The sequence below is a fragment of the Petaurus breviceps genome, unplaced genomic scaffold (genome assembly GCF_028583685.1).
Source record: "Petaurus breviceps papuanus isolate PSGF00001 unplaced genomic scaffold, PetGlider_PUasm1.0 207, whole genome shotgun sequence".
NCBI classification, from domain to species: Eukaryota; Metazoa; Chordata; class Mammalia; order Diprotodontia; family Petauridae; genus Petaurus; species Petaurus breviceps.
In genome coordinates, this window is record NW_027185850.1 from 13,122,031 (window position 1) to 13,143,734 (window position 21,704).

A 21,704-nucleotide genomic window follows, 5' to 3' on the forward strand; every position below is an offset into this window, starting at 1 on the left:
GGGCAGTGTGGGCTTCCTCCTCAGGCTCTTGTCTACCCTCGAACCCAGTTCTCCTGGCCCCAGGATGGGCTCATGGCCTTCAGAGTCCGTCAGACCTGGGAGAGGCAGGATCAGGGAAGAGGAGACTTAAGTCAGGACGTGAGGAGCATCCTGCACGAAGGCCTTTTCCTAATCATCTCTTTAGCAATAGAATGAAATGAAAAGCCTTCCAAAAATAAAGAGTAAACTTTATGGAAAGGAAAGAAAAGTAACAAAGTGGCTCACAGAAGCCTTTTTAACCCCCGGAAGAGAACAGAAAGAAACAAAGACCAGTGGGACAGCTTTGAGAAGAGCATCACAGTCACATTCTCCTGCGCTGCTTCCTGTGTGGAGAAGGGTGCCATGTGTGTTAAGTTAAGAATAAAAACCATTAACCCAGCAAGAGCAGGGATATCCTTGTTCAGGGCTTTTATGCCCCTTGGCCCTGCCAGCTTTGCCCCCATTCATCCACACAAACTTTGAGCCCTCGTTTTATACTGCTTAGATTGTGCCCATTTGAAAAATAAAGCTTCAGGCTCTGATGTCTCAGATTGGTTTTTTCATAAATAGAAATTGAGAACATTATATTAGTCCAGGATGGGATTGAATACTTTTTTTGTAGTGTCTTACATAGTAGGATGTAATCAGGTAACTTGAATGAACCAAGATACTTGACAAGTGCCTAAAAACATTGGTTCCTTTAACAGTACTAATAATGAAAGACATGTTTGCATTGAACACATTAATTCTTAAAAGACTGGATTTCTTTAAGAATTCTCTATAGCATGCAACATGTAATCTTTCTTTCCTTTCCCAACTGCTTTCTATTATATGCTTAGGGCTTAGACCGCTCCAATTCCTGGGTTAACACTGGTGGTCCAAAGGCTGCCCCATGGGGATCCAACCCCAGTCCAAGTGCAGAGTCAACACAGGTGGTGTCTACAGCATCAGAGGTTTCTTTATTGGCTGCTGATATTTCCCTCTAGAACGTTACTTTTTAGTCCATACTCTGGTTTCAGTGGCTTGCTTTTCTCAATTTTGGAAAGTTCATGATTTTTTTTAATTAGCACATTTCCCCCACCACGTGCATGCATGATACCGCCAACGTCTCAGTAATGTCCCCTCCCCACCACTCCCCTTCCCCACTCTTGCCTACATTTCTGTGGATGCTGCTTATGGACTTTGGGTCTTCGTTAGGTCTAGCCCCTGTCTGGTGGGCTTGTTCTCACTCCTATCTGCAAAACCACAGTTTTCCACTTTGATTTAAAGTCTCTAATCATCTTACCACTTTTGTAAAATATTTAGTATCTTGTCATATTTACATAACACCCATGAGTAAAAATGGTAATAGACTAAAGCTGAATTTAAACTGAAAGATCAAGAGCCAAAAGCAAAGATACGTTTTAATTTGTATTGTGTTGCAAAGGATGAAATTGGTAGTAACTTAGTTGAAGTAGTTGAAATCACTGATTTAGTTCTAGTTGCCTGCTGCTTTTAGATACTGCATGACATAGAACATACATCTCAACTGTCTTTGATCTAGGAAGAAAAGTTAACTTTAACTCCCAAAATGCTCACTCATAATTATCATTACACATGGCATTACAATATAGCATGCCATTCCTAATGCGAGAATTTGTGCAACTGTGCCCCGCCAACAAATAAACAAAAGCCCTCCAAACTTTTTTAGTGTTGATTGGGCAGAATTGTTTGACTATTTGTTCTTTGACCATTGAGAAGTATGTTGCTTTTTTTTTTTAAGTTGTTTTTTTTCTTACTGGATATGTGCATGTTTACAGACTACAGCTATGAACGTTTCATTCTTTGCAGCAATAGTTATGTGTAGTTCCATAAAAATACCCACATTTCCTTAAACCTATTTTAGTGCATTGAAGGCATTTGAACTTTCTTTTATACATTGTTGTCAATCTGTCTGAAGCAGCTCAAGATGGTGGATAGCAAACTGGGAAGAAAAAAATGCTGTTTTTTGACAACAGAAATTAGAGCACATGACTGAGAAGTATTGAAAGTTGTGCATTATCCTTGAGCTGCAGTCACCCACGTGGACTTTAATGTTCTGTCATCATTCATTCATCTTCACTCCATAGGCAATGGATCGAAGTTGTAACCGTATGTCTTCGCACACAGAGACGTCAAGTTTCTTACAAACATTAACGGGACGTTTACCAACTAAAAAGGTAGATTCGAGTGGAGACAATTGATCTTTGGGGGAAAACACCATCAGATTTGTCACTGTTCTTTAGACAGTTGGCAGACAGGCATATTTCCAGCAGAGCCTCAGGCACCAGATCACCGGCTCTGGGCTCCCCTTGCTTCCTCGGGGGCTGGGGGCTTGCTCTGCCTGAAGCATGCTCTCCGATCTGAGAGATAATGCGCTGGGCTGGACGCTTTACTCAGAGACTGGTGGATTAAAGCTTAGTCATTTAATTTCACTGCAAAAATGTATCAACCCTTAATACTGCTTCTGTTTTGTGTTTAAATCTCCAGGGAAAGGAAGATGAGTTAGAAAAATTGTCACTCTTAGTAAGATACGTTAATTTGCTTCCCTCGTGCACAGTCCTCGTTAGTCCTTTCTCGTATTAATTAATATGCACTGATTTGCAAATTGCTTTGTATGCATATCCATTATGCTTTAAGAATGAGGAAGGAATTTTGTATTTTTTTTTTAAATGAACTCATGTTCCTGATGACATGGAAAATAAAGGCCAGATTTTCAAAGGTGTCACTTAAATTGTGCCAGCAGAGTTGGTGAAGGATGCCGCGTGCTGTCCGTTTGGGCCGCAGACCAGAGCTTCTGCCTGTCCTGCCGGCACTGGCTCAGATCTGTGGCACAATTTAAGGGCCTTGCCCATCCGGCCTCACAGAGTCCCATTTTGTCCCAAGAGGCCGTGCAGTGTTTTCAGTGCCACCCCCATTGTCTCACATGGTCGCACGGTCGTTTCGTTAATGGACGTCTTCACTGCATCTCCAGATTGGTCATGTGCCTTCCTTTGCTTCTTTCATCATTTTCCTTGTATTTTTTGTCTCGGTGTTGGCATCGCCCCCTGAGCTCTGCACCTGGCGGTGCGCCCCTCTGTTGACTCTGCCTTTCCTCCCCGGCAGCTTTTCCATGAGGAGCTGGCCTTGCAGTGGGTCGTCTGCAGTGGCAGTGTCCGCGAGGCTGCTTTGCAGCAGGCCTGGTTCTTCTTTGAGCTGATGGTGAGCAGGCCACACGTGGGGCATCCTCCGGGGCAGAGGGTTGGTCATTTACCAGGTCACGGGGAAACAGGAAATGCCCTGAAATCAGCCAGCGTGAAAGAAGGAAAGCAGCCCCAGAGTCTGCAGCGTCTGTCCTCATTCCAGTAAGTGTCCGTGACTGGCGCCTCCTATCCTCTGCAGGTGAAAAGCATGGTCCACCACTTATATTTCACCGACAAGCTCGACTCTCCGAGGAAGAACCGCTTCCCAGAGCGCTTCATGGACGACATCGCCGCCCTGGCCAGCACCATTGCCAGCGACATAGTCTCGCGGTTTCAGAAGGTGAGGGCGATGTCGTTCTGGTCCCAATCCAGCCCCAGGATGAGTCGGGCTTTGCAGCCAGTGTCCTTTTAATTGTTTTCTGTCCTTCTCTTTCCTAGGACACAGAAATGGTGGAGAGACTCAACATGAGCCTGGCATTCTTCCTCAATGATCTTCTGTCCGTCATGGACCGAGGCTTTGTGTTCAGCCTGGTCAAGGCCTGTTACAAGCAGGTGAGACGTGGCGGGTGGCTCTCTCCAGGCAGGCGGGCGCATGGGGGCTTGGAGTGGGGTGGCTCCGACCTCCTGCTCCCCAGGGTCTGCCCTTCTCCCACCAACCCCACGGTTCTCTTGGCCTCCAGGTGTCTTCGAAGCTCTACTCGCTGCCAAACCCCAGTCTCCTGGTGTCCTTGAGGCTGGACTTCCTCAGGGTCATCTGCAGCCATGAACATTATGTCACCCTGAACCTGCCCTGCAGCCTGCTCACACCGCCGGCCTCGCCTTCCCCCTCTGTGTCTTCTGCCACGTCTCAGGCAAGTGGAGGGGAGGTGGGAGGGGACCGGGAGGCAGGCGCTGGGCCTCTGCGCACCCAGCGTTGTACAGGGGGCCGCGGGTGCACAGACCAACTGAGCAGCCTGCCCACAGCAGGCTTGCGGGCTGGGGAGGAGTCTTGTACACCCGTGGAAGAGGACGGGAGCATGCATGTGTACATGCAAATGAAGCATTTACTGAGAGCTTACAGTATCCCAGGCACTCTGGCCTTTGCAGAGCTCACAGTCTGATGGGAGGGGCCAAGGGTCCCCTGGTCCTTTCAGCGCAGCAGCAAAACTGGCACGCAGGCCTCTTCTTCCACGTCCTTCCCACTGATGAGATCATTAGAGTCTCACGTTGAGCAGTTGGACAGGACCTGTCCCTTCTGGGCCTCCCGTAGCTGTGGCCGCAGCCCCTGCAGGAGCAGCCCCCAGGCAGCGTCCCAGGATGACGGCCAAGGCTCCTGAGCTGTCCCCAGCACGATCTGAAGAGGGCGGAAATAGTGGTCTGCCTCCTGGCCCATGCTCTCTCTCCCTCAGAGAGCCCTCATGCTTCAGCTGGACTGGCCGGCCTGCCTGGGGGTGATGGCATTCCCCTTGTCCCCAGGGACTGCTTTCCCACATAATGACTGTAAGGCGTCTGCTGAAAGCAGGGCTAGTGGGCTGGGGGTGGGGGTGAGCTGGTGCCACCCTTTGGGCTTTTGTGTTCTTCTGCCTTTTGGGAATACACACACACACACACATATGCCTGTGTGCACACACACACATTAAGCTGTGCAGAAGGACACATTGGCCTCTTGGGTGATTGAGACTGGTCTTATGTGGGAGCTAATGCTTACTCCAAACTCTGCAGGAAGTTCAAGGCCCTGTTCAGGATAGGGAGGAGGAGGAGGCCATAGAAGGGCAGAAGGGCCCTTTGGCCTGGGTGGGGCAGCATGGGGAGAAGTAGAGTCTAAGGAGACAGGAAAGGGAAGTTAGAGCAAGGCTGTAAGAAGGTTAGGTATCAGAGGGGCTCCACATGGACTGTACTGTGGAGGCCCTGGGGTTCCCTTGGACCTTAGTGAGTGGGGAGCGAATAGTGTCCTTCCAGAAGGTAACTTTGTCAGGAGCCTGCTGGGATGGGCCAGGTGAGAGGCAATGAGGCTGGTTCAGCCAGAGTCCTGAAAATATAGGAGAAGTCCAGACCGCAGAAAGCAAAAAGGAGAAAGGAATGGAAAGAAAAATTCATTCTTGTTGCCAAGAAAGAAATACTGGTCCAGGTGCATTAACTTCTATTCGTTGGTTGTTTCTGAAAGAGTTTTATCATTCTCAAAATTGGAATTTCAAATGTTGTAGGCATCCTGGAAAACTCAGGGTGGCTGTTTGGTTTAGAACTCTTTGGGTGGTTATTCTAGGACTATTGTATCAGGATGTTGTGTTTACTGAGCACCCTTGTTGGGACAAGCTTGTGGTCTGCCCACACCTCACCTTCCATCTTCTCTTGATTACTCAGCAATGGCCATGGGTTCAGCACCATCTCTGTGCAGCACCTGCCAGGGCTCTTCAGAGCCCTCACTCACCCATTTCATGTACCAGCTCTCCCAGCTGGATGGTGTTCCATAGGCATTCCATACTCAACACATCCAAGATGGCACTTGGCGCCTTCCCCAGCGAAGCCTGGCCCTCCTCTACACTTGGTGTTTCTGTCAGGGATGCCGGCTGCTGTGCATTCCTCCCTTGTGCAGTCTCAGACTCACCCTCATCTCTTCCCTCATTCTTTTTGATCCCAGCGTCTGACAGGCTGCCAAGTATCTTCTCCCAGGTCTCCTCCATATACCTACCCAAGTAATCTCTTTAAAGCACAAATTTGGCCATGTCCTGCCCCTCCTCAAGGAGCTCCAGGGCCTATGGCCTCAGAGTTAAAAAACAAGCCCTTCCTAGATAGGCTGATTGCACATGAGGATCCTGCCATTCTGTCTGCCATCCCTGCTGTGGTGCCACCTCCTGAGAGGCTCCCCTGGCCATTGTCCCATCCCTGCCCCCAGACAGGTGCCCCACTCCTTCCCTCTCTCCCTCCTCCAGTTATCCAGGACATGCTGCTCCTTCCTAATCCATGGGAGCTCCTCGAAGGGAGGGACTGTTGTTTTTAAGCTTTGTCCTTGTATCATCAGCCCCTAGAGTTCCCTGCACAAAGGATGCACTTTAAAAATGTACGTTGGGGGACTGCTAGGTGGTGCAGTGAATAGAACACTGGCCCTGAAGTCAGGAGGACCTGAGTTCAAATCCACCCTCAGACACTTAACACTTACTAGCCATCTGACCTTGGGCAAGTCACTTAACCCCAACTGCCCTCCAAAAAAAAAATATGTTGGTATGTTGTTGGACATGGTCAGTGTGAGACTTTGCTTTGCTTGGCTGTGAGCATCTGTTACAAAGATTTTTTTCCCACTGTTGGGAGGGAACGGTTTCTTAAAAAGGAACAAATGTGTTGGGCTGGCTTCGCATAGAATCCTCATGCATTGCAGACCACTGTAGCCACAGAGGATTGTTTAGTAAAATGGCATTTTCTTTTCTAATTCTTTTTACTAGTGGGTGGCTATGCAAAAACACCTCCCTCGTGTTTTCCAGGATGCATGTGACATTGAAATTCTGATCTGGGGAATGCTAAACAGTTTCTGTCACCATGTGCCTAAGGCTGTGTTGAGATTATAAAAGTAAGCATAAAAGAGGGCAGATGCCTAGGGAACTAAGAAGGACTGATCTTATCTTAATTATCTGAGCTGTCTAGATTTTACATGTGTAGGTTTGGGTTGTTATAGTTTGTTTAATTCCTAAAAGAAGCAAACCATATTTAATTATTACAGGTAACTGAGCAGTATTGAAAAGAAAAAAACTCAGAGAATCATTGCAAACGTCTATGTCCTCACTTAAATAAAAGTTAACGTTATTGTTTTACTGTTCTATGTAATGTTTTCCTCTTATTGACTAAAATTAGACTGTCACATAAATCCCCTTGCAAATCTTCATTTCAAGGATCACCCAAACAGAAAATAAATTTTAATTTTAATGATTGAGGGGATATATGCAGAGATGCTTCTTTACTTGCTGAAGAATAGTAAATCCATGATGACAGTTTTCTATAAATGACGTGAAAACCCGGTCATTGAGTTATTTCTGGGTTTCACCATCAGGGGCAATAATATATTTATTAGAAATGAAAAAAAATCGCACATGAGCTCAATTAAAACTCCTTGAATATACTTGTAACCATTTGCCAAGCAAGTGTAGTCACTGGATTCCTTGGGCTCTCCCTGCTGCTCTGAAAGGATCGGGAAATGAACAGTTCTCTTAGTGTGTGAGGCTCCCTTTAAACACTTCATGATTTGCACTCTGAGGAGAATCAATAAGCAAATCTGGGTTTCGGTGTTTGGTTTTTTGTGTGTATTTATATGTATCCTTTTATATCTGTATTGTTGCTGTTAAAAAGTTTGTTTTTAAGTAAAAATGTTCTCACCAAGAATAAAAGAAACTTGAAGAGGGGTGGGGTGGTTGGCTCAAGGCCCCTTACTTTTATTCACCTTGGAGCTAAAAAGTTGAAAGAAGGATCTCTCCTCTCCCCTGAAGGTGAGGGTCCCCTTTCTTCAGCCCTGCTGCCCTTCTTACACTGCCTCTTTGGGTTTTTCCACAGAGCTCTGGATTTTCCACAAACGTCCAAGACCAGAAGACAGCAAACATGTTCGAGCTATCCTTGCCCTTTCGCCAGCAGCATTACCTGGCAGGGCTTGTATTGACTGAGCTGGCAATCATTCTAGACCCTGATGCAGACGGGTAAGGCAGTCTTTGCTTGGAACAAAGGGTTTTGCTGTCTGGGGCCAAAGAAGTGTCCTTCCCATCTCTTTGTTGTCTGGAGCTGAGTTCTAATTCTGGTTCTGCTGCTATGTGCCAGGCACAGGGCAAACCCCTGAGAATACAGATAGAAACAGAAAGGTCTCTGCCCTCAAGAAGCTCCCACTCTAGTGGGGAACCCTGAAGGAGAGGAGTGAAGCCCCCCATGTAGTAGGATATGCTAGAGAGCTGGAGGAGAGGCTGGAGAGAAATGAAGGCCCGGTAAGCCTGGGCACTTTTCCTAAAACAGACTTCTGGGAGGAGCCAGCCAAGCAGAGGAAGGGGCCAGGTGAGAAGCCAGGGGCAGCATAGCCCTCTGCCAAGAGCCAGGAGGGGAGCTTGGAGAAAGAGTGCCAAGAGCCTTCTCACTGGACCTTTGTGGAAGAAGCATCTATTGATCCTGCACCGCTGTTGGTGAGGACCGACTCCTCCCTCCCTTCAGAATCCTGTTCAGGCCAAAAAGAGGTGCACATGTTGTTCTGGGTTGCTTATCCAGGGCAGTGCCAGGCGCTGGCATTCAGGGGTGGACGGTGGGTGTGTCAGGCTGTATTGGCAGAAGCTCTTTGTGCAGCTGCTGGGATTCGGGGTGAGCCCAGACAGCTCCACACCAGAACCACCAGTAGCTCCCCTTGTTTGCTGAGATGCAGAGTGTTAGGCTGGGCTCTCCCCATGCTCCCCTCACAGCGAATTCTGGAGTGGCCGAGCAGCAGAGGTCTGAGTGAGACATTCTTCCAGCCCAAGACAAGAGAGGAGGCCAGACTGAGAGACCCAGGGGAGGAGGCTGGATGGGACTAGGTGGTAGATACAGAAGTGCAACAGCTTCCGAAACTCTCAGTTAGGAGATGGTAGGAGACCTCACAGATCCTCAGAAAGAAGGCGGGGCTCCCCTGTGCTGGCCCTGGGTGCAGGGCCAGGTGCTGTCTGGCAGCTCCATTGCCAATACCATGTCTAGGCAGAGAGGAGGGGCACTTTCAGTCAGGAGGGAGTGGAAGCCCTCAGGGGCAGCATCACTTCTAGATCCAGGGAATCAGAACCCGAGGGGCCTTGTCGCTTCTGGTTCCAAGGGAGAAGGGGCCCTGAGGAGCAGTATCAAATGTAATCTCAAAGTATCGGGGACCCTTGCTGGGTAAGGAACAGAGTACAGACCAAGAGAGCAGTGACCATACATCTTCACAGGCCATACCACCTTGGAAACACTGAAAACTTTCAAATGCCTAGAAGTAGCTCTGAAGACAGCAGTGCAAAAAAGCCTGAAGCTTGAAATAATGCGCCTCCACCCCTCTCACTGGGAACAGAGCCCAACACTAACATAAAGTCCACAACAAGAAATAGGGTGGGAAAATGAGCAAACAAAAAAAGAACCTGACCATAATAAACTTGTGTGGTGATAGGGAACATCAAGAAACAAGCTCATAAGAAGATGGCACAGTCAGAACAGGTATAAGCAGAGCATCAAAGAAAAAGTTATAGAAAAATATGTGACACAAGCCAAATGAGAATTCCTAGAAGAGTTAAAAAGATTCTTTTCAAAATTAGAGTGACAGGAGGAAAAATTAGGTAAAGAAATGAAAGAGTGGTTAGGTGGTGCAGTGAGTAAAGTGCTGGCCCCGGAGTCAGGAGGATCCAAATTTGATTCTGGCCTCAGACACTTAACACCCACACAAAAAAAAAAAACTAGCCATGTAACCTTGGGCAAGTTACTTAACCCCAATTGCCCTCCAAAAGGCAAAAAAAAAAGAACTAGGAATGGTTCCTTTCTCCCCACCTCAGGGGCGGCTTGGTGGCGCAGTGAGTAAAGTGCCAGCCCCGGAGTCAGGAGGACCCAAGTTCGGTTCTGGCCTCAGACACTTAACATCCACACACACAAAAAAAAAACTAGCTGTGTAACCTTGGGCAAGTTACTTAACCCCAATTGCCCTCCAAAAGGCAAAAAAAATTTAAAAATAAATAAATAAATGAAAGCAAAGGAAGAAAATTACGAAAAGATAATACATTGGTAAAAGAGTCAGCAAAAAATACTGAAAAGCAAAAACAAAAACCTTAGAAAACAGAATTGGCCAAATGGAAAAAGATACAAAAGCTCACTGAAGAAAATACCTTAAAATTAGAATTGGACAAGTGGAAGCTAACAACTACATGAGACATCAAGAAACAGTAAAAAAAAAAAGTCAAAGGAATGAAAAAATAGAATAAAATTGAAATATCTCAATGGAAAAACAACTGACCCTGAAAATAGATCAAGGAGAGAGAATTATTGGATTGCCTGAAAGCCATGATCAAAGAAAGAGCCTACACATCATATTTTTAAAAAAAAACTAGTTGAAACACTTTAAAATTTCATCAAATTTGCAGGGTATATAAGAAACTCACAAAAATCATCAGCATTTCTATATATTACCAGAGACATTTCATTTAAAATCACTGCAGACAATGTAAGATACTTGGGAATCTACTTGCCAAGAGAAACCTAGGGATGTAAGAACACAATTATAAAACACTTTTCACACAAATAAAGATCTAAACAAGTGGGAAAATGTTAATTGTTTGTGCTTAGGCCAAGCCAATATGATAAAAATGACAAAATTCTGCCTAAGTTAATTTACATATTTCAGTGTCATAACAGACTGCCAAAGAATTATTTTATAGAGCTAGAAAATATAGTAAAATTCATCTGGAAGAATAAAAGGTCAAGAGTATCAGCAGAATCAATGAAAATAATGTGAAGGAAGGTGGCCTAGCCATTCTAGATTTCAAACTGTATTACAGATGTGGTAAGCATCAAAATATTCTGGTACTGGCTAAGAAAGAGAGGTAGATCATTGGAACAGATTAGTACACAATACTCAATAGTAAATGACCATAGTAATCTAGTGGTTGATGAACCCATAGATCCAAACTTTTGGGGTAAGAACATAACACCTGACAAAAATTTGCTGGGAAAACTGGAAAGTGGTTTGGCAGAAACTAGGCAGAGACCAACATCTAAAATCAGCTTATACCAAGATAAGGTTAAAATGGATAAATGATTTAGACATAAAGGGTGATATCATAAGTAAATTAAGGGAACATGAAAAAATATACCAGGCTATGGATAAGGGAAGCATTTATGACCAAACAAAAGTAATGCAGCAAAAATTAGAAGGAAAACAGGAAATTAGTTTTTAAAAATTTGCAGCATGTTTTTCTGACAAAGGTCTCATTTCGCAAATATATAGAGAACCCGGCCAAATTTATAAAAGTAAGAGCCATTCCCAAGTTGATAAATGGTCAGAGGATATGAATCAGCAGTTTTCAGAAGAAGAAATCAAAGCTATCAATATTCACTAAATATTTTAAATCACTACTGATTAGAGAAATGTAAATTAAAACAACTCTGAAATGCTACCTCCCATCTGTCAGACTGGCAACATGACGGAAAAGGAGAATGATGAATGTTGGAGGAGATATGGAAAATTAAGGACACTAATGCACTGTTAGTGGAGTTGTGAACTTATCCAGCCATTCTGGAGACCAATTTGGAGCTCTGCCCAAAGGGCTATGAAACTGTACATACCCTTTGACCCAGCAATACCACTACCAGGTCTTATCCCAAAGGAATCAAAGAAAAGGGAAAAGAGCCCATTTGTACAAAAATATCTATAGCATTTTTTTTTTTTGTGGCAGCAAAGAATTTGAATTTGAGGGGATTCCCATCAATTGGGGAGTGGCTGAACTAGTTGTGGTATGTGATTGTAATGGAATACTGTCGTGCCCTAAGTGAAGGCCTGGCCTGGGCCTTGTTGCCCAAGCTCAGGCAGATGGAGCCATTCTGGGTTAAGGTGACGGAGTCCAAGAGGTGGAGACGCCTGTGAACCTGCCTTCCATCGGAGCGCTTTCTTTCTTTGTAGGATCCCAGGCCGGTTGGTGACCTTGTGCGTTCCCTCTCAGTCCTTGTCACAAGCACCTGGAGCCAAATGCCCTCATGATATTTTTTCTTCTAATTTTTTTTTGTAAATGGGCTTATTTTCGTTCTGTATTAGAAATGCCTTATAAGAGTAAGTGTGAATGTATATGTTAGCTAGAGGGAACAAAGGTTTGCTTCTGGTCTTTCTAATAGTGCTCCTGTTACAAAGTATTGTTTGTTTTCCCGATGTCCGCTAATCTCTGTGACCTGCCTTCCCTTTCCTTAATAGTTTGTTTGGATTGCATAAGAAGGTTATCAACATGGTACACAACTTACTGTCCAGCCATGACTCAGACCCGCGGTACTCTGACCCCCAGGTAAAGGCCCGGGTGGCCATGCTCTACCTGCCTTTGATCGGCATCATCATGGAAACCGTGCCCCAGCTGTACGATTTCACAGGTATCTGTCACATCGAAGACTCTTAGGCTGTGCATGTTCCCAGCTGGGATAAGCAAGTAGCTAGCTGGTTCTGAAATCCAGTCTCTCTATTATATGGCCCATTGACCCGTTATTTCTTGGTGAAACCTTTCACTTAAAATTGTGCTTTGCATGAAGGGGTGCACATGTGCACCTCATTTTTCATTTCCCAAGAGGTGAGTTAGGAGATGATTTTCCATATGCTATGAAGAGTCTTCACTTTAGAAGTGAAAACTTTGGGGCAGCTAGGTGGCGCAGTGAATAGAGCACCGGCCCTGGAGCCAGGAGGACCTGGGTTCAAATCTGACCTCAGACACTTAACACTTATTAGCAGTGTGACCTTGGGTGAGTCAACCCCAACTGCCCTGCCTTCCCCCCTCCAAAAAGCAAAAAAAAAGTGTAAAGTTTCTTTAAATAGGAATTTAATTTAAAATATCCCATCTAAAATCCCCTTTTGTACCCATCACTTCAGAATGCATATATTTGTATCACCTAAAGAAAATCTGAAAGTTACATGGCCCAGGTCATCAAGCTTCTCTCGGGTTTAACACGAGTGAATGCTTGGCTTTGCTTCTGATCCTGGCATTGAAGGACACCCAGAACAGCTCTCTTCGAGGCGTGTTCCTAGTTTGGAGACAAAGCTGTTTTTTCACAACAACTCTCAGACAGTGCCTGCTTTGGCTGTGCACTTTGATCCGGTGATTTCCCCTGCCTGCCCTCACTGGCCCTAAGAGGCGGCTTGGCATTGTCCGTGGAGGGCCAGGGTCAGAGTCAGGAGGCCCACTCCAGCTCCCTGCCTGTGTGAGCCTGGGCACGGCTGCTTTGTTGGGGGTGGTGTTCACCCACCCAGGGCTCCCGACACCAAAGAAACCAAGCAAAACCCTCAAAGACTTGTGAAGAGAAAGAAGGTGGTATAAATGCCATTGGCTGCTGTGGTTGCAGTGTTTCAGGACAGTTGCCTTTAAATGACAGCAATACTCTAGGGGGGGCCCGAATTCCCACTGGGCTCTTCTGAACAGCAGACAGGCCTCCCAGAGAGCTCCCCTTTACTTTTTCTGCAGATTTCCTTATCCCCTCAGTAATTTTAGCTTTGAAGGCGAGGCTCCCATAATGTTTGGAACACACGGTGTTCGATAAGGACTAATACTGAGGGTCAGCACCTGGCATGAACAAGAATAGCATTGAAAGTGGTAGTGGCAGTGAGGAGGAAAGGGGACCGAGAACTCAGCTGTGATGTTTACTGTTTTTGGACTCTCTCCAGAGACACACAATCAGCGAGGACGGCCAAGCTGTGTGGCGATCGAAGATTATGAAAGCGAGGGTGGAAATATGATAAGCCAGACAGTGGCCATGGCGATCGCCGGGGCGCCGGTCCCCCAGCTTGCAAGACCCAGCAGTTTTCTGCTCACTTCCTCGGTATGAAAACATAACCAAACTTCTTCTGTGGGAATGCAGATCTCCAGAGGGACAGGATGGCACCTGCTTGGGTGGCAGAGCTGCTCAGGGCGGGCACTTGGTCCAGCAGCTCTGGGAAATGCTTTATGTGGGACCCTGGAGTTAGGAGACTGAGACCTGAGATTTGATACTGTACAGGCCTGTTTTCAGTCTCTTATTAGCTGAAAATACTTTTTAGGGCCTATTCTTTATCAGCTTTGAGATTTTTTTTTTGTCTGACTGAGGGAAGTGTGACAAATAACCTTTCACTTGTATAAAGAAATAACTTTTTTATGTTTAAAAAAAATATATTCACTCCAGGTGGTGTTTTCCCCTACTCTTTATTTTTTTAAGCAATCAGGGTTAAGTAACTTGCTCAAGGTCACACGGCCAGGTGTTTCTGGGTGGGTGCTAAGAGTCTGAGCCCGGGATTCGATCCCCAGGTCATCCCGACACTGGAGCTGGTGCTCTTACTTGCTGTACTACCTGGCCACCCCTAAGCAATCGGGGTTAAGTAACTTGCTCAAGGTTACACGGCCAGGTGTTTCTGGGTGGGTGCTAAGCGTCTGAGCCCGGGATTTGATCCCCTGGTCATCCCGACACTGGAGCCAGTGCTCTTACTCGCTGTGCTACCTGGCCACCCCATGTTTTCCCCTATTCTTACAAAAAGGGCTAAAGCAGATTTTTAAAACATTTTTCCCTTTAAAGAAAATACAGTAGTGTTTACTAAAACTAAAATGTTTCCTGGGAACTGCCCTGGCATTGGTCTAGTAAGAGCTTCTTAAGCTTTTCCCACTGGTGACCTCTTTTCACGTTTCCTTGACATTGCATGGCCTGAGGGCATGCGCAGAGCAAAGTGCGAATGCTGTGTGTACAGACCTGAGGCTAGGGTGAAGTCGCAGTGGGGACTAGCGCTGGCAGAAACGCCTCAGATTCATCATGTCTGATTTTGAATTCCTTTCTGGCCGCCACGCTTTCAGAAACCCTTTATTTTTACCCAACTTTTCATGACCCCCTGTGGGGCTGTGAAGTTTCCGTGGGGCTGTGAAGTTTCCAAGGCGCTGTAGGCCCAGTGCCAAGTGTCAGCAGTGCGGAGAAGACAAGCCGTGTCTGTCATTGAGGAATCTAAAGCTCAGAGGAAAAATGTGACATGTGACCAGAGAATCCAAGATAGGAGGAATCTGGTCCAGCCCAAACGCCCTCCTGTGTGGCTCAGTGCCCCTGATGGCGAAGGCCCCAGAGATGGGCAGGGGAGGAAAGATGCTTAAAGAAACATTAAAAATAGCCGGGAGAAAATTCAAAAGGCACCACGGATAGTCAGAAAGGTTCGGCTGGCTCGGGTTAAATTCAGTCCATACTTTCTTTTGAAAAAACTTGGGGTTAGAAGCTTATGGTTCCTCATGTGGCTCTCTCTCTTCATCTATTCTTGTATGTTAAAATGTTCATTTTTTTATTAAGTTTGTTATAAAAAAAGAAGTCGTTAGAGTCTTTTCACTCTATACTTTGAAAGAAGCCAGAGAAGGATGGAAATAAACCTATGTCTGATGACCAGAAGTATAAAGCTGGAGACAAAAAGCCAGAGAGATCCCAGAGTGTTGCCCCAATACCAGCGAAGCTGTCCAAGGCCACATCAGAGCTGCTGCAGGGGCAGCACTCAGCTTCAGGGAAAGGTCTGTAGGTCAGACAGTGGAGTGGGATTCAGAGGGTATTTCCCTGCACAGCCAGGCTGCTGCCGTGCCGGTGGTGATTGAACAGGTCAGCTGTGGAAATGGACCAGCAGCGGTGACATGGTGATCTCTGATCTGCTGGTCTGGGGCCAAATAGCCAGCTTTGATGGCTGTATGAAACAACTTTGAGAGATCAGTCCTGCGTCATGTACCCTCACATCCAGAAGGGAAGAAGGGCCTGAATTTTTGTGAAGGGACAGTTTAACCTAAAGACAGGGGTAGATCGGATGCTCCAAACTGTGTGATAGTCGAGAACAAGCCAAAGGCGGTGATAGGAGGAGTGACTGAGTTAGGGACCATGGCACGTAGGAACCTGGGCTTCTGTTATTCATTTTCTTCTTTTTTTTTTGGCAAGGCATTCAGAGTTAAATGACTTGCCCAGGGCCACACAGCTAAGTGTCTGAGGCTGGATTTGAACTCAGGTCCTCCTGACTCTGGGGCTGGTGCTCTACCCACTGTGCCAACTAGCTGCTCCTTTTTTTGGGTCTGTGTGTGTGGGGGGGTTGGTTCCTTTGCCTTTATTCCATTCTCTTTTACTCCTGGATAGTGATGGTAATAATAGGATTATTCGATATTTGTTCACTTTTCTTCATGTTTTTTCATTCACTTCTTCAGCTACTATGAATTGTTGTCACAGATTGCCTTAAAGAAAGATAGCAAGATTCTAATATCTTTCCCCTAGTTTTATTTTCAAAAGAAAGTATGTATTGAATTTAACCTCCTTCTTCCTTGTGTGGTCCTTCGCAGGAACATGAAATCCATGGGCCCAAGCCCCCTTGAAAGACCAATATATTACTTTTCTATGGGGCCATCCAACTAAATATTATCAGAATCTAGGATTTTTCAAAGTAGTATAGGGCATAGGGGATAGAGTGCTGGCCTTGGTGTCCAGAAGACCCGGCTGTGTGACCCTGGGGAAGTCACTGAATTGCCCACCGCCTTTGCCTCTTCCGTTTCTGGCTCTGTGATCTCATGAGGCTCCCCAGGAATAGGGGACCTGTGTTAGCAGGTCAGCGTCCGAGGCTGGGGGAAGGTCCCACACCCAGTGCTTCCCTGCTGATGAGACCACAGGACCTGAATGTCTCTGTATCAGTGTGCTCCGTCCTCCCTGCTGTCCATCATCATGCTCCCTCCCATCCCCCTTGCTTCCAGGCAGGCCGGCAGCACTCCATGTTCTCAGCCGAGTCGAGCAGGAGTCTCCTCATCTGCCTGCTGTGGGTCCTCAAGAACGCCGACGAGACAGTCCTGCAGAAGTGGTTCACAGACCTCTCGGTCCTGCAGCTCAACCGACTGCTGGATCTGCTCCACCTCTGTGTGTCCTGCTTCGAGTACAAGGTAGAAGGGGAGCGAGCTGCTCTGGACTCGGGGTGTGAGGAGGAGAGGGAGGAGGAGGAAGGAGGGGAGGGGGAGGAAGAGGAGGAGGAAGAGGAGGGGGGAGGGAAAGGAAGAGGAGGAGGAAGGGGAGGGAGAGGGAGGAGGGGGAGGAAGAGGAGGAGGGGAAGGAGGAGGAAGTTGAGGGGAGTAGGGGGAGGGAGAGGAAGGGGAGAGGGAGGGGGAGGAGGAGGGGGGAGGGGAAGGAAAAAGAAGAGGGGAGGGGGAGGAGGGAGGGGGAGGAGGAGCTTTCTCCAGCATATCCCCTTTGTGTTGTATTTCCATTTTAGGGGAAGAAAGTCTTTGAAAGGATGAATAGTTTGACATTTAAGAAATCAAAAGACATGAGGGCCAAGCTTGAAGAAGCCATCCTTGGAAGCATTGGAGCCAGGCAAGAAATGGTGCGTCGAAGCCGAGGGCAGCTTGGTAGGTAGCTCTGAGCCCCAAATGGGGAGGGCCGGCACTCTTTATTAGGGGCATGGCAGGATCCCGCATCCCTAAGGTTGTTTGCAAAGCATCTCTCTTCGCACAGTAGTTTAGATCGGAGCCCTGGATTGAAGCAAAAGGAAACCCAGGTATTGCAAACATACAGCTGCTAGTGTATATGTGTAGTTGTTAGGAGTGAATGAAAAGGGCATTTGTTAGGCACTGACTGCCAAGCACAGTGCTAAATGCTGGGGATGAAATAGCAGAAAAAAGGCTCAGCCTCTGGGGAAATGACAGAATCCAGTGTCAGGGCAGGTGGGCAGTGCTGGGCACCCTGAGGGCACCTGGTGGGTCACATGGTGAGGCCCAGGGCCCCTGTCCCCTGGAAGGAGCAGAGTTGCTGGTTCCTGTCTTCCTGCAGCCACGTGAGCTCCCCAATGGTCAGGACAGGGGCAGAGGGGGGCAGGGGCCCTCCCAGAGAGCAAAGAACTCCCCCAGGCTACCTTGAGGTGAAGTTGGGTGCCATTAGTAAAGAATAACCCAGGGAGAGACTTTTTGTGGCTTAGTAGTTTCAGTTGTGTCCAGCTCTTCATGACGCATTTGGGGCTTTCTTGGTTAAGACACTAGAGTGGTTGGCCATCTCCAGCTCATTTGACAGATGAGGAAACTGAGGCAAACAGGGTTCAGTGACTTGCCCAGGGTCACACAGCTAGGAAGTGTCTGAGGCTGGATTAGAACTCAGGGAGATGAGTCTTCCTGACTGCAGGCCCCATGCTCTATGGTGCCCCAAATGCCCAGTGGAGCATAGAAGTTCTGTAGAAATTCAGGTTTCTTGTTGTTTCTTGAAAGTGTCCCTGTATGTATGTGCAGCCCTCCCCTGCCCCCAGCAGGCTCTGGCAGCTCCTGCCACCTCTGGCTTCTCGGACCTTCCTGCCCTCAGCAGTTGCCATGTTTCCCTTACTGCCCTCCATGCTCTGCTGTTCACACCCAGCCACCATCCCATGCCCGGGTCTGGCGCACATGCCTCCTAGAAGCCCTCATTGTCCCCCAGGACTCCCTGCCAGACCAGGACTTTTCTGACTCACCCGGCCTTGCCCCCGGCCCCCAGACCCTGCATTTATTTTCTATGTGATGCCAATGTACATGCTCTCATTCTCTCCTGAAAGAAAATGGCTCTTTTTTGGTTTTGAATTCCCAGCATGTTGCACAGAGGTTGACACATAGTAGGTCTTTGTGAATGCTTACTGATTACATTAATTGGAGTGTGCATAGGTATTTCTTTGGCTGGCTTTTTTTCTTAGTATTGGCAACTTCCAGAATTTTTCCTTCTGCATTTTTCTGCTGGATTCAGCTCTTCCCAATGTTTCTCCCCATAGGTCTTTGATGGTCTTTAGAATTCTCTGCCTTATCATTTCCCCAGTCAGCCCCGCCCCCCATATAGTGATCACAGCTTCTCATAAAAGTGACTTTTCTCTCCTAGCTGGAAGCAAACACCAGGGCTCATCCCCCTCCTCAGTTTGTAGTGGGGGCAGAGTCCTTGCTTATGGACGGGCTCCACCTGCACTCGTCAGGAGATGTTCTGATCCCTGCTTGGGAGGAAGCCAGAGTGGGTGATGGTGATTGCTTGGGAAGCCTGAAGCCCGCCCCACCGTGTCTCCCAAGACCTGGCCTTCTCCTTGAGCAGGACATGGGGAGCCCCTCCTTGGTACCAGCCCTGAGCACTGTGTTAGTGCCAGAGGAGACAGGGTCCCTTTGCTCATGGAGTTCAGGTCACTGGGATGATGTGACTCCTCCCCAAAGAGCTTACAGAGCACATTCTGGAGAGCAGGGAAGTGAGTTACCCCCAGGTGCTGGGCGGGGTCTCCAGAGCCATCATCAGGGAAGGCTTCATGGAGGTGGAGGCCTTGGCACTGGACACTGAAGGGGTCATAGAGGCTGATTGCCCTGTTCCCCTGGGTTCAGGTGTCACCTCCCAGTCTCCCTCTGCCCTGGGTGCTGGGCCCCGGACACGCAACTGCTCCCACATGTCTGGACCCAGCCTGCCGGTCTCTGGTTCATGTCCCAGCACAACCAAAGTGGGAGCCGTTTTCCTGGCCCTCTGCTTCCTCTTGACCAGCCTGGCCGTGCTGTTCTCTCCATTTCAGATGAGGGAACTGAGGCTGAGAAGGGTTCTCAGGCAGTCGACAAGCATCTCTTAAGTGCCTCTTGCCAGACCCTGTGTTAAGTGCTAGGGGCACACCAAAGGACAGCTTGGTCTTGAGGAGCCCGCACTCCTAGTTGGGGAGACAGCAGGCAGACAGTGATGTCCAGCGAGCTCTGTAGAGGAGAAATGGGAAGGCGCCAGGATTAGGGGATTGGTAAAGGCCTCCTGCAGAAGTGGAGATTCTACCCAAGAAATAGCTATTTTAAGTATACTTCAAAATTCTGAGGATAAATAGTTTAGTGCCAAAAAGAGACTTTTACTTTGGTCTGAAGGCAAAAGAAATATGGAGGCCAAGTTTACTGACCCTTAATCAATATGAATTGTTCCAGTGAGTTAAATGATTATTAGTTTGGCCTGGTCTAGGTAATTTGGCCACATGTTTCTTTAAAAAAAAAAAAACAACTAGTAAAACATGCCATGTTTTACCCCTTTGGCAGCTGAATGCTGGAAGGAGACAATTGTGTAAACTGTTTGGTGCCGGGTGGGTGGACAGATACCTGCCCTTTGGAGTGGCTCTGCACTCTTCTGCCTCTAGCACCAAGGACAGAGGCACCACCTGCTTCAGGTTCTAAAAGACCTCATTGTCCTTCTGACTCTCCCATGATATGGCCAAGAAAGCAACAAGGCCTTAGTGAAGGCCTGCTAAGTGTCCTCCCCCACCCAAGGCCCCGGGTGTGGACGTGACAAGTGTTAGTGTTAGGTGCTTGACGAGAGCTGGTCAGCATGTGTGGCTGTGGGAGGAGTAAAGGAAACAAGCGCTGTGATTCACAAAATTGTCCCATTTTGTTCCTGTGACTGCCTTGGAAGAGCTGCATTTTGTGTGATTGCAGAGGTGACTTCTAACTGTAGTGCTGACGGGCGTTTCAGCCAAGCTCTCGCATGTGCAGCGCTGAGCACAAAGGATTTGCTAGTGCAGGATTTCTGTATGTTTGCAAACGTGTCCGTGGTTCAAAGGGAAATCCCCTTTATGGATTGGTTCTTCCATTCCCTTGGCAGAGAGAAGCCCGTCGGGAAGTGCCTTCGGAAGCCAAGAAAACCTGAGGTGGAGGAAGGACATGACGCATTGGCGCCAGAACACAGAGAAATTGGACAAGTAATGGAACCGTGTCTTACTGTGTCCCTGGGGCTGGTCATAGGCCGAGCACCAGGGACAGTGATGTGGAGGATGTTGTTGGAGAGGCTTTGATTTTCTGCTGTTAGGATGCCAGGAGGCCTTGGGGAAGGGGAGGCCCCACCGTGTTATTTTAAAGTAAATAAATTCAAGAGAGACAGCAGAGGCAGAGGAGCTGGCCTGGCAGCCCCCAAGGCCTCTCTGGCTGCACACAACGAGACTGCTACGGACCAGGGCCCGGGCAGCCCTCTGCCACTGCAGTCACAGAAATGCCAGTCTGTGGGAGGAAGTCAGAGGCCTTGTCCTCCTCATCCCCACAGGGAAGGTCACTATATCTAGGTAGAGGTCATTGGCAGAGGACAGGACACTGTTGGAAAACAGATTTTTTTGCCTTAACTCTCTTCCAAAACCCAATAATTCTGCAAAGAGTTACTGAGTGTGCTAGGATCTTCGTTCTCCTCTAGGCACTCTAAGTAATGCAGGAGGAATAGAAGATGTCCCCCCAGTCCTCAAGGACATTGAAATCTAGTCTGGGAGAGGAGGGCATGCCCCTCCCAGAGCCCCGGGGGGGCCAAGATGAGTTAGAGGGGGCTAGTGCTGCACACGTTCAAAGGATAGGATTCATGGGTGATAGTGGCTGTGGGCAGAGAGACTCATGGGGGTGGCAGTGACTGAGCTGAGGCCTGGGAGGGGGCAGGGTCTGCGCACGCAGAAGGGGGACGGCCCTTCCCTAGGAGGGCAGCAGTGGGAGCGAGTCCCTGTGCAGGCTGCACCAAGGCCTCAGTTGGGTGGCTCCCCTGGGAAGGGAATGATTGGTAGGGAACAGAGGCCCTTGAATGTTGGTGTGAGGGGTCTGCATTCACTTCTGTGGGTCGTAGGGAACAGCCTCTTGGGGTCACTGAAATATGTTCAGATTTCAGATGGCCCATCTTGATCGAACTCGGCACTCAGGCCTGAAAACCAAGCCCTTGCTACCTGTCAGCAGAGGTGTTCTGCTTAGAGAGGATGACTGGCAAGTGTAGAATGAAACCAGACAGAATCCTTGCCTGAAAAAATGAAAAGAAAATTAATGTACTTGTTGCCTAAATGCTAGTTACATACAACTCCACTGTAACTTGAGCAGTGCTAACAGAACTGGAAGC

General features: G+C 47.8%; 1 protein-coding gene across 5 annotated transcripts in view; it reads left to right on the plus strand.

Moving 5' to 3' along the window:
• LOC138164907 (dedicator of cytokinesis protein 7-like) overlaps positions 1 to 21,704 on the plus strand; it is a 324,437-nt gene that overhangs the window by 278,002 nt on the left and 24,731 nt on the right. For 4 of the 5 annotated variants that reach the window (XM_069092861.1, XM_069092862.1, XM_069092863.1 and 1 more), the window contains exons 24-34: positions 2,127 to 2,216; positions 3,142 to 3,237; positions 3,418 to 3,558; positions 3,657 to 3,770; positions 3,899 to 4,069; positions 7,734 to 7,873; positions 12,103 to 12,272; positions 13,552 to 13,706; positions 16,604 to 16,786; positions 17,113 to 17,248; positions 20,448 to 20,544. In XM_069092861.1, the coding sequence (XP_068948962.1) occupies positions 2,127 to 2,216; positions 3,142 to 3,237; positions 3,418 to 3,558; positions 3,657 to 3,770; positions 3,899 to 4,069; positions 7,734 to 7,873; positions 12,103 to 12,272; positions 13,552 to 13,706; positions 16,604 to 16,786; positions 17,113 to 17,248; positions 20,448 to 20,544 (1,493 nt within the window). Of the gene's footprint in view, positions 1 to 857; positions 951 to 2,126; positions 2,217 to 3,141; positions 3,238 to 3,417; positions 3,559 to 3,656; positions 3,771 to 3,898; positions 4,070 to 7,733; positions 7,874 to 12,102; positions 12,273 to 13,551; positions 13,707 to 16,603; positions 16,787 to 17,112; positions 17,249 to 20,447; positions 20,545 to 21,704 lie in introns of all 5 variants that reach the window. The other variant, XM_069092865.1, reaches the window with a different exon arrangement.